This window comes from Schistocerca serialis, chromosome 4 (genome assembly GCF_023864345.2).
Source record: "Schistocerca serialis cubense isolate TAMUIC-IGC-003099 chromosome 4, iqSchSeri2.2, whole genome shotgun sequence".
Lineage (NCBI taxonomy): Eukaryota > Metazoa > Arthropoda > Insecta > Orthoptera > Acrididae > Schistocerca > Schistocerca serialis.
Genome location: NC_064641.1, coordinates 178,239,764 through 178,252,669, shown reverse-complemented (window position 1 = coordinate 178,252,669; position 12,906 = coordinate 178,239,764). Strand labels below are relative to the sequence as shown.

Below are 12,906 nucleotides of genomic sequence, written 5' to 3'. Positions count from 1 at the left end.
TTGCAGCGGAGTGTGCCCTAATATGAGACCACTTGACACAGTAAAGATGTCTACCGGACAGGGAATCCAATCTGTCAGCTTTGCCTGTCGCAGTCCAGTGCTCTGCTGACTAAACTACTCGAACGCGACTCACAGCCTGCGCCTCACAGTCCTTCCCAACATTGCAGTAGTTCTTCTGCGTAACTTGTGGGACTATCACTGCTGGAAGAAATTATATTGCGAAGACAGGGGTTGGCCACAGCCATGGGGATCTCTTCAAGAATGAAGTTTTCTATCTGGGGCATTGTGTGCTCTGATACTAAATTTTGCGGAAGATTAATGTGTGTGCTCGACCGGGGCTCGATAATGGGAGCTCTGTTTATCGTAAGCAAGTGAATTTTGAACTGTATAAGATGAGTTCCTGTTGGACGTAATGTGGGGCGGCTGGTTGGAATTATTTGTTGTTATAAAAATATTTTGTTTTTCCCGGCCGATGCACCATTTGTGTGGCGGCTGGTGGAAATTATGCTGTTATATAATGTTTAGTTTGTAATGTAATGTAGATGCAGAAAAGATGCATTTCCCGGCCGATTAACCATATGTGGGGCAGCGGGTGGAATTAATTGTTATATAAATGTTCTTATTATTTATGCTGTCTTTTGCCGTTCTCAACACTGGCTCTCTAACTACAATATTGGCAACCAGAAAGTGATTAGCAAAACGTGAAGCCTGTAATTAGAATTCCTAGTGCCCACTTCATCTGAGAAATACACTTATAGCTACAGCTTAAAGCTCTGAGGAATTAGGAGATTGTCTGGGATTCATAATCAAAAACGATCCTGTAAAAACGTTCGCTATATTCTGAAAGTCACAGATCAAAAAAAACAATCCACACAATCTGACTAACAGACCAGTTCAGAGTCTAATGCACTGATACAACTATAACTGCCCAAATTAAAAGTTTAAGTGAATACTCGCCATAATTTTATGATAATGTTCATCAAACGCCACGCTAAATAGTGGTAGAATGTCTGTCCCACGACGGCATGTGAGAATACGACATACGCAAACTGAAGATATATCATCAAAGTCATCCTAGAATTAACACTTCACTCAAAAATGATTTCATGGTTACGCGTATCCCGAGTAACTTAATACGGCATCTGAGGCTGTTTATAGTAATGATACCGACGCGACGCGACTCCCGACACAGATGGTGTGCTATTAAGCGTCTGGAGAGAACTGGGGCCTTCCTTCCTCGCGCAGCGTTCTTATATATAAAGCCGCGGTGCTGATGGCTAAGGGAACGCCTGATCAAATCGGCACTCCCGAGCCGCTAAGCTAGTAATGCGCCACATTAAGTGATTGAATAAATCATTGCTTCCTTTGCTGATGGCCGATGAAGCTCTCAATTTAAATGTGCATTCAGCACACAGGTGCACCGCAGCCATAATAAAAGTCTGACGTGGCTAAGTCAATTATTTTGGGCGAGAGAATTAATTTAATTACAGTACACGCAGTAGACGAGCTCTGAACTTGCCCTTTGGAGATACGCTATCTCCCTTCTACTTCAATTTGAACATCCTAGCCTTATTTATTCGCCTACTTAATCTATCTTGCTTCCTTAATTTTTAAGACAAAACTAGAAAATCATGAATTTCAACTAAAATCTTAATTTGTGAGATCCAGAAGACTGCTTCTATTAAATTATTATGAAAAAGGTACCTAAATATAAATTTTTAAGTCTCTAGCTCTTTTCTTTTCCGCCAATTATTTTTCCAGAAAAGGTCCAAATTTCGAAAATGGTTAAAGTTATTGAACTGACATTCAACACATTTTTATTTAGTATTACTCCTGACATGCTAGAACCGTTTCAGGTTATTTACTTGATTTTTTAAAGTATTGCGCAATAATTGTGACGTCAGAGCTAGGCTGGCACACAATGAAAAGACTGATGTGAATTTTATACAGCGTGAGTCGGCTGCTTCCCTACAGTAAAGTTGTGAGAGGCGCTCGAGTAGCTCATGTTGTAGAGCACTTACCCGTGAAGGGCAAGGATGTCAGATTCGAGTCCTGGTCTGGCACACAATTTTAGTTTGTCTGGAAATTCATCATGGAAACGATCCACCAGGTTGTGGCTAAGCCATGCCTCTACATTGTTCTTTCATCCAAGAGTCTCTGTTACGCAAAAGAGCTTAGGAAGGCTGGAGATGAGCTACCAGCGGAAGTAAAGCTATGAGAACAGGTTTTGAGGAGGGTTCGAGTTTCTCATTCGATAGAGCAGATGCCTGCAACAGGGAAACCTTCCAGATCAGAATTCCAGGGCGGCACAAAGTTTTAATCTTCCAGGAAGTTTCATATCAGCGCTCACACCGCTGAAAAATTCATTCTGGTAGTTTTCTGTAGTTGCACGTGACAAACTACGTGATAAAAACAGCTCTAACCAAAAATTCAAGTTGTCACAAAATTGAAGACCGAGCCAACAAAATCTATATTCGCAAATAAAGGGGTTGGCGAGAGGTATGTCATACAGCCACCACTTTTGTTAACCATTCCAAAAACGTTAATCAACTTGCCGACATAGCGCCAATGCTGGACAAAGGCAGAAGATAAAGAAGAATTATATTTAAAATCTAATTTGAGTGAAACAAACTGTATTACACGAGTAACGTATCGGTACTAGTACATTAACTTTTGTCTAAATCTAAGGATCCGCATGCCTCGGAGGAGGCACAGAAATCACCATCTAAGTCCAGTAGCCTACGTGCACTACTGGCCATTATAATTGCTACTCCAAGACGAAATGCAGATGACAAACGGGTATTCATTGGACAAATATATTATACTACAACTGACATGTGATTACATTTTCACGCAATTTGGGTGCGTAGATCCTGAGAAATCAGTACCCAGAACAACCACCTCTGGCCGTAATAACAGCCTTGATACGCCTGGCCATTGAGTCAAACAGAGCTTGGATGGCGTGTACAGGTACAGCTACCCATGGAGTTTCAACACGATATCACAGTTCATCAAGAGTACTGACTGGCGTATTGTGACTAGCCAGTTGCTCAGCCACCATTGACCTGACTTTTTCAATTGGTGAGAGATCTGGAGAATGTGCTAGCCAGGGTAGCAGTCGAACATTTCCTGTATCCAGAAAAGCCCGTACAGGACCTGCAACATGCGGTCGTGCATTATCCTTCTGAAATGTAGGGTTTGGCAGGGATCGAATGAAGGGTAGAGCCACGGGTCGAAACACATCTGAAATGTAAAGTCCAGTGTTCATAGTGCCGTCAATGCGAACAAGAGGTGACCGAGACGTGTAACCAATCGCACCCCATACCATCACGCCGGGTGATACGCCAGTATGGCGATGACGAATGCACACTTCCAATGTGCGTTCACCGCGATGACGCAAAAAACGGATGCGACCATCATGATGCTGTAAACAGAACCTGGATTCATCCGAAAAAATGATGTTTCACCATTCGTGCACCCAGGTTCGCCGTTGAGTACACCATCGCTGGCACTCCAGTCTGTGATGCAGCGTCAAGGGTAACCGCAGCCATGGTCTCCGAGCTGATAGTCCATGCTGCCGCAAACGTCGTCGAACTATTCGTGCAGATGGTTGTTGTCTTCCAAACGTCGCCATCTGTTGACTGAGGTACTGGGACGTGGCTGCACGATCCGTTACAGCCATGCGGATAAGATGCCTGTCATCTCGACTGCTAGTGATACGAGGCCGTTGGGATCCAGCACGGCGTTCCGTGTTACCCTCCTGAACCCACCGATTGCATATTCTGCTAACAGTCATTGGATCTCGATCAACGCGAACAGCAATGTCGCGATACGATAAACCGCAATCATGATAAGCTAGAATCCGACCTTTATCAAAGTCGGAAAAGTGATGGTACGCATTTCTCCTCCTTACACGAGGCATCACAACAACGTTTCACCAGGCAACGCCCGGGCAACTGCTGCTTGTGTATGAGAAATCGGTTGGAAACGTTGCTCATGTCAGCACGTTGTAGGTGTCGTCACCGGTGTCAACCTTGTGTGAATGCTCTGAAAAGCTAATCATTTGCATCTCACAGCATCTTCTTCCAGTCGGTTAAATTTCGCGTCTGTAGCACGTCATCTTTGTGGTGTAGCAATTTTAATGGCCAGTAGTGTATTTATTGTACAGCGTGGTCTTTTTTCGCAGCAGATGTCCGATAACAAGTTCAGACGAAGTGAATCGAGAAGTAATTTGTTGAATGTACTTGTTAATATTCTATATATAACTTAACTGTTCCACAATACTATAGGTTGCAAATTTTGGAAACTATTTGATACCCATATATATCAGCTCGAAATATGCCTATAATAAAAGTTTTCGGATGAGAAACGAGTTCAGAAGACTTTATTTGTCGTATATTTATATTCCCTCGTTTATACTTCATTAGTCTCATTCATATGTTTTGTAACAAGTCGCCTCTGTAGAGCGATGACGATAATTCATTAGAGAGATGGGGTAGTTATTTACTAAGCCAAAATTAGTAGGGTGACATTTTTTTTCATTTGAGTTTTATTTGCATAAGACTTCAATAAAACTGAAGGTAATAAAATATCCTGAAGTTTATATTTCTGACTGGAATAGACGTTACTACAACAAACCATCCTAATGAAATATGTTGCCGGCCTGTGTGGCGGATCGGTTCTAGGCGCTTTAGTTCTGAACCACGCTGCTGCTACGGTCGCAGGTTCGAATCGTGCCTCGGGCATGGATGTGTGTGATGTCCTTAGGTTAGTTAGATTTAAGTAGTTCTAAGTCTAGGGGACTGATGACCTCAGATGTTAAGTCCCATAGTGCTTCTGGCCATTTGAATTTGAATCAAATATGTTGATCACCAAACTATTTCGTATTAAGTAGCACTTGCAACAAAAACAGTACGCGTCTATCTTAGCATATTTTGAGTGAGGCCATCTCTTGCACTGAATACATTGTGCTCATTCTCAAGCACTTCCTGATCACTAACAAAATGCTCAGCTTCACCCCTACAATTTGAAAGTAAATATAACTCGTTGAACCTATTGTTTACTACACTCAGACCTACACACATACGTCCTCAAGATACAAGGCTTTGCGTCTGGTACTTTGTTATTGTTTTTCTTTACAGTCTCATTTTGAATCCCATTCTTCTATCAATGCATTCATTGGAGGGCCAATCAGTATAGCTTTTTTTGTTCTTTGACCTAGGTAAGTGGCCATATTACTTGTGGACTGTGTTACAGCGTTAAGAACGTGGCGCTGAGTCGTTTAACAATAATTCCAACTGCGTCCCATGGTGATACAACCAAAAGAAGAACAATGCGCCGCATTGTAGCAATGTGATAAAGGCATAAATATTCGCGATATATATGGTACAGTTCACAGCTCAAATATATATTGACTACATTTAATATTTTCAGTGCTACTGTAAGACAAAACATCTAGATCCAAAAGCAAATTTTTGTGTGTAGCTGTTCCACACAGCCACAGCGTAGCGAGACTTGAGGCCATTGTGACCAACACATGTGATTTTGTTTTATCCAGAAAGTGGCCTTGATCAAGAAGACCCTATAAGAATTTACTTCGGGACATCTGAGCCAAATCCCTATTATTGCTGCCCTCCATTCGAAGGAGATGGTGACGATTTGTTATTCATTACCATTAAATATTTTATTACTGTTTATTCCGCTGGCAAGCAATGTTTAAATTATCTGTAAACCCGTAATTTACTGTACGCTTTCTCGCTCTCACACACCGTAACATTTCTTTCGTTGTGTCGATAGAGATGTAGGTTTGTTCGCGGTTAAAGACTGTCTGTTCAAAGCCGATGTATCCGAAAATGTTGGTTGTAGTTTCCCATTTTTCTTCCATTTAGGGTGATCAGCGGGAGGACGAAAATGAAGACGAAAAACACGTTTATAATTTCCACTAAATTGCTTAGATAAAACCTATTTCATTTCATACTTGCAGCGAAAGAAGGAAATGATATTGAGCATCATTTCGATGGAACGCAATGAAATAAATTCAAGCTTGTGTACAAGCAGTCCTCAGAACGCACCATAGTCTGTATCTCATTGTCGGATATAAACTCCATTAACACCAGGGATACGTGGGAAACAAAATTCGCTTACAGCTGTCGATTTGTCAGCGCTCATCACACGCTATCGGAATTCGATTACAATGAGATGAAAGCCGGGACTTTGCCGGCAAAATAATAACTTTCACTCGTTGTGTGGAATACGTCCAAACTCCAATTTTAATTACTTTTCATTTGTTCTTGCTGCTCTTCGACCTTTGTGCTTCCAGAGCAATAGCGAGATATCAGAGACATGGCTGAAGCAAATTTCAATTTGAAGAAATTCTCTTGAAATTCTCGTATAATTTTCCTCATTCCTTTCAACAAAATATGAGTAATCGATGGACTGAAGCAGAGGAAAGAATAGTAGTAGGGTGTTCCCATTTTAGGAACAAGAGTGACGATTCGTTTCGAAACTGAGATTCTCCTTAATAATACCGTAGTTTCTGATTGGCTTGAAATTCATTCGCTTACTCAACATTTCTCAGCTACTGCCCTCAATATTTCTCCATAACATTTCTTCCATACTGACATATGTTTCACATATCCATCTCCTTATCGGCTGAATGACCTCCCATTGTAACTGAGGGTATACTTGCAAAGTACAAGTGATATCTTGCCATTCTGGCTCAGAAGTTATACATCTGAAAGCAAATTGCCATTATTGAGTAACACAGCACGAGCTTTAAATCTGCTGAAACATACAATCGTGATGACATCGGACTACAATTGTAAGTTGAGAACCACTACATGGCATAGCAGAGAGGTTACGCTCACCGCAACGTCGAGAACAGAACATCAAATTGAAAATTTTGTTTCTCATAGAAACAATATTAAGGCAGAAGGGAAAGTGGACCAATTGAACGGAAATCCACTTTAAGAAAAACTTATCAATAATAAGGAAGGCAACTGCACTGTTAATTTGTACCCCTAGAACATTTTGTGAGTGACACATAAAATACTCGATAATTTTTAATTATTTTACGATTTTAGTTTAATTTAAAAATGAAATGGTCCATGTCTTAAATGACACCGAAGAACCCAGTGCTGCAACAATCCTTCTCACACACTGACGGAAAAGGTACTAGTTGCATTCATAAGCCACCATCTGAAGTGCACTCTTACACAGCAAAAGCTTTCAGTGTAGATACCTGAATAGTAAATCTTGACATAATATATGTCATTTCGCAAGAAAAGAACTTCTTTTACGTTTACTATTACCTAACCATTGCCTTGAAGCCTTTCACCGCGAGTTAGCCGTGTGCATTTAGAAGTCTGTAGCCTGATTCGGAAATGTTGCTTTGTTGACTGGATTTATTTACCATCATATGAGGACTCCCCTGATGGATGAGTCCGTCGCCAAAGAATTTCTCGGTCATTGAAATTCGTCGGACTGCACTACAGTAACAAAATTCTCACAAGTCTGCCACTATCAACATTCAAAGTTAGATAGAAAGAATTTGATCAAAAATGGTTCAAATGGCTCTCAGCGCTATGGGACTTAACGTCTGAGGTCATCAGTCCCCTAGAACTTAGAACTACTTAAATCTAACTAACCTAAGGACATCACACACACCCATGCCAGAGGCAGGATTCGAACTTCGACCGCAGCGGCCGCGCGGATCCAGACTGAAGCGCCTAGAAGCGCTCGGCAACTGAGGCCAGCGCAAGTATTTGATCCATTTCCTTTAATCGAGCTAGGAATTCTTCCATAACAGACGTATGCGAACATTCAGGTTGCAAAAATTGCAATTACGGAAAATACTGATCGCGCAATTCCTTAAAAAAGTTACGCGTTTCGAAAACTCATTGTAATTCACAGGCTCTGTGAAAATGCACAGAAATGAAGATAAATGAGTAACATATATCAGTATAATGTATGATCGTGACAAAACTACTGTATGAGTAGGCAGATCTAGTTTTAAGCTCACTAGCCTGAGCTCATGAATTAACACTGTTCTCATACAGACTGCACACGGCGGTACAGCTGTCACTTCAACGAAAGCAAGACTCCAGCTGGGTGTACCTTTTTAGAATGTCAAATAAATAATCTACTCCGACAACTAATGGAAGCATTACCCAAAGACAATTCACATCGACGAGTAAACGAAGAAAGAACGTATTTGAAATGCCGTCTATGGACAAGGTAATATGACATTAAATTTGCTTCCAGATATAGCCATGACACCGATAGAAGTTAATATACATCAAAAAGTAGCAGTGAGACAGTAAATAGAGGGGGGAGAGAGACGGATAGAGGGGGGAGAGAGACGGATAGAGGGGGGAGAGAGACGGATAGAGGGGGGGAGAGACAGAGAGAGAGAGAGGGGGGAGAGACAGAGAGAGAGAGAGGGGGGAGAGAGAGAGAGAGAGACAGAGAGAGAGAGGGGGGAGAGACAGAGAGCGAGAGGGGGGAGAGAGAGGGGGGGAGATACAGAGAGAGAGAGAGGGGAGAGACAGAGAGAGGGGGAGAGACAGAGAGAGGGGGGGAGAGACAGAGAGAGGAGGGAGAGACAGAGAGAGGGGGGGAGAGACAGAGAGAGAGGGGGGGGAGAGACAGAGAGAGGGGGGAGAGACAGAGAGAGAGGGGGGGAGAGACAGAGAGAGAGGGGGGGGGGAGAGACAGAGAGAGAGAGAGAGGGGGGGGGGAGAGACAGAGAGAGATGGATGTCAAGATATTTTCCCCACAGCGCAGGATGGGCTTGCTTAAGTCTATTCAAAGTTTCTATCAGTATTTTTCCATTATTTAAAGAAACGTAATAGATAATATAAACGGAAATGCAACAACACACACTGGACGGAAACTGACCGCTAACCGCACGATTTAAAATCACCCACTATGAATGCGGACACGCACAGGACACTATCGGTCACCGTGAATGCGGAGGCAGTGGACAGCTCCTACCCGGCACGGTTACGGCATTTTGCTGTCACTGTGTAATGTTTAAGTGGCCGTGCTCTTCTTCACTCTGTTGAAAGACTGTCGCCGTTCGATCTTTTACCGCACGGCTAAATGGTACAGTGAGTGCCTGGCTAGCTCAGTCGGTAGGGCATGGGCCTCTGGGTCGTCGGTTCGAGCCTCATGCTGAGCGGGTATTTTAATTTCTTCGACACGATCTCAAAAATCAGCACCGAACACAATAGGTTAGATACGAATAACGTGGATACATATTTAGTAGGAAAACGATTTTGAAACTAGTATTGGGAACTACCGAGTGGAGACAATCAATTCACTCGGTTAATGGAAAACAATCGCCCGAATGAAAACAGTCGATGCAGTCCGAGTATTTACATTCATATAAATACACTACTGGCCATTAAAGTTGCTACACCTAGAATAAATTCAGATGATAAACGGGTATTCATTGGACAAATATATTATACTACAACTGACATGTGATTACATTTTCACGCATTTTGAGTGCATAGATCCTGAGAAATCAGTACCCAGAACAACCATCTCTGGCCGTAATAACGGCCCTGATACGGCTGAGCATTGAGTCAAATAGAGCTTGGATGGCGTGTACAGGTACAACTACCCATGAAGCTTTAACACGATACCACAGTTTATCAAGAGTAGTGACTGGCGTATTGTGACGAGTCAGTTACTCCGCCACCATAGACGAGACGTTTTCAATTGGTGAGAGATCTGGACAATGTGCTGGCCAGGGCAGCAGTCGAACATTTCTGTATCCAGAAAGGCCCGTACAGGACCTGCAACATGCGGTCGTGCATTATCCTGCTGAAATGTAGAATTTCGCAGGCGTCGAATGAAGGGTACAGCCATTGGTCGTAACCCATCTGAAATGTAAAGTCCAGTGTTTAAAGTGCCGTCAATGCGAACAAGAGGTGACAGAGACGTGTAACCAATCGCACCCCATACCATAACGCCGGGTAATACATCAGTATGGCGATGACGAATACACGCTTCCAATGTGCGTTCACCGCGATGTCACCAATCACGGATGCGACCATCATGATGCTGTAAACGGAACCTTGATTCATCAAAAAAAATATCGTTTTGCCATTCGTGCACCCACGTTCGTCGTTCAGTACTCCATCGCAGGCGCTCCTGTCTTTGATGCAGCGCCAAGAGTAAACGCTGCCATGGTCTGCGAGCTAATAATCCATGGTGCTGCAAACGTCGTCGAACTGTTCGTGCAGATGGTTGTTATCTTGTAAACGTCCCCATCTTTTGACTCATGGATCGAGACGTGGCTGTGCGATCCGTTACAGCCATGCGGATAAGATGCCTGTTATCTCGACTGCTAGTGAAACGAGGTCGTTGGGATCCAGAACGGCTTTCCGTATTACCCTCCTGAACCCACCGATTCCATATTCTGCGAACAGTCATTGGATCTCGACCAACGCGAGCAGCAGTGTCGCGATACGATAAACCGCAGTCGCGATAGGCTACAATCCGACCTTTATCAAAGTCGAAAACGTGATGGTACGCATTTCTCCTCCTTACACGAGGCATCACAACAACGTTTCACCAGGCAACGCCGGTCAACTGCTGTTTGTGTATGAGAAATCGGTTGGAAACTTTCCTCATGTCAGCACGTTGTAGGTGTCGCCAGCGGCGCGAACCTTGTGTGAATGCTCTGAAAAGCTAATCATTTGAATATCACAGCATCTTCTTCCTGTCGGTTAAATTTCGCGTCTGTAGTACAGTATGTTCGTGGTGTAGCAATTTTAATGGCTAGTAGTGTACTTTCTCGATTCTCGTACGTTTTCCTCATACAGGTATTCTATGTACCAGTGTGTAACCGTTCGCGAAATAAAAGGGGTGTCATTTATTACGTGACTCACTCTGTGTATTCGACTGCCCCCCCCCCAAATTCAGAGCGTCATGCCTCCCCCCAAAATCTGAGCGTCACGCACTCCGCCTCGCCTTCCATATACGCCTCCCGTCCCCCACGCTGATCCTCTATGACCTCGTTCCTTTCCCCCATCTGCTCCTATTCCTCGAACATATCCACATACTCTACACCTCCCGCCGCCTTGATCCCCCCCAACCCCTGGTTGCTCCTCTCCTCTCCCATTCCCGCCTTCTGCCACATCTTCACTGTTGTGTCCCCCCTACCCTCCATCACTACACCCTTCATCTCCTTCCCCAAGGTGGCTTCCATCAACTCCCCCTCCCAGATGATGCCCTCTCTCCTTCCATTTATCCCTCCTATTAACTCTGATCCTCACCCCCCCCCCCCCCACTTCCTTTCCTGCATCGTTTTCTTTGGCTCCCTCTCCCCCCCCCCTTCCATCCTCTTTTGTCCCCACTGACCCTCTCTCTGCCCCCCTTCACTCCCCCGAGTCCTTTTGCATTTCCCTCCTCTGCCTTTTCCCATTCCCTCTCGCGTCAGCGCTGCCCCTCCCCCTCCCCCCCTTGTGAGTCCTCTCCCTCCTTTGGTTCCCCCCCCCTTTCGTTTTTTCCTCTCCTCCCACCTTGTTTTCCCCCTCTTCTGTCCAGGTCCACCCTCACAACCCATATGCCCTAGGCTATGGTGTGTCCTCTTTGTGCCGACATTTTAGTGCATTGTTTACAGTGAGTGTTCAGTGTTGTGCGCTCTTTCTGAAGTGTTGCGAACGGCCATCATACTGTCGCTGGGTGTGATTTTATATCTCTTGCGAACAGAAACCAGACTGTCGCCATGTTTTTTAATTGTCTGTCTAGTATTTTACCTGTCTGCATCGTGTGTATTTTTTTTTTTTCGCTTTGCCAACCCTTTGCTTTATGTTTTAACTTTCCCAAATATTCCCTCGTTTTACAATGTAAGTCCCCGTTTTATCGCCTGTTTTTATTGTTTCTTAACTTATCCTTACATTTTAAAAAGTCTGTAGGCTGCAGAGAAGCGTAATAAACTGCTGCCAGCCTGCCTCCATCTGGGGGAATCGAAATACAATAACGAAAAAAAAAGTGTATTCGAGTAGGAGTGTAACCTACTCCTGTAGCTTTCAGTAACAGCGAATGATACACTCCCTTAATTTATTTTCTAATTACGAAACATAATCAACATTAATTAGTTTCACAGTGAACACAATGAACACTTAGTCGCAGCTCAACATAAATGCCAACCAGAACGGGACCTTAAGAAACTGTTGACACAGTGCGCGCATGTCGTACATGGGTCGCTAAGCTGTTACGGTAGCCATTGTACGTACGACGAGTTTCCAGCTACAAGTTTCGCACGCACTTCTGTGCTTGGATAGCGAAGCAGCGACGCGAGCTGTTGTGAGTAAGACATGTTTCCGTCGCAGATGTCGCCGCGACGTCGCCAAGAATGCCAGCAGGCGGCGCCAGAGGCGATGGTGGCGGGGGTGGTAGGAGGCGGGGTGGTAGGAGGCGGCAGCAGGGGCTGTAGGAGGCGGCGGCGGCGGCGGCGGCGGCGGCGGCGGCGTCGGGGACGTCGGAAAGGCCGCTAATGTCGGCCAGCGGCTCTGGTCGGCGCGGGTCGATACCGGCGGCATTCCACCGGCGGCGGCAGCGGCAACGGCAGCGACACCGCGAGCCGACGCTTGAAATAGCGAGCGACTCGGGCTGCGCCACGGCGCCAGGCTACATCGATCCAGGACCCCGGACTTCGGCTACTCCTCCGTGTTCTTACCAAATGACAAGGCCGCGCGTACGACGTGTCTATAGTGACGTCACCGCGGTGCGTTCTAACCTGCGAGAAGAGCCGAGCGCGTTAACGTGCCGCTTCCGGGATTCGCGTAGATGACTTGCGCCTTATCGAATACGACTCGCCGATAGCCATCGAGGAATGTTGAGCTGCCCAGCCTGGATATAGCTTTCGGGTGGTCTTCTGCAAGTAACTAC

General features: G+C 44.7%; 1 protein-coding gene across 1 annotated transcript in view; it reads left to right on the top strand.

Annotated features, from left to right (window-relative positions):
- LOC126474340 (protein no-on-transient A-like) overlaps window positions 1-12,609 on the top strand; it is an 82,428-nt gene extending 69,819 nt beyond the window's left edge. Inside the window, exon 4 of the mRNA XM_050101806.1 lies at window positions 12,430-12,609. Coding sequence (XP_049957763.1) covers window positions 12,430-12,609 — 180 coding nt within the window. The remainder of the gene's footprint in view (window positions 1-12,429) is intronic.
- The last annotated feature ends 297 nt before the right edge of the window (window positions 12,610-12,906 follow it).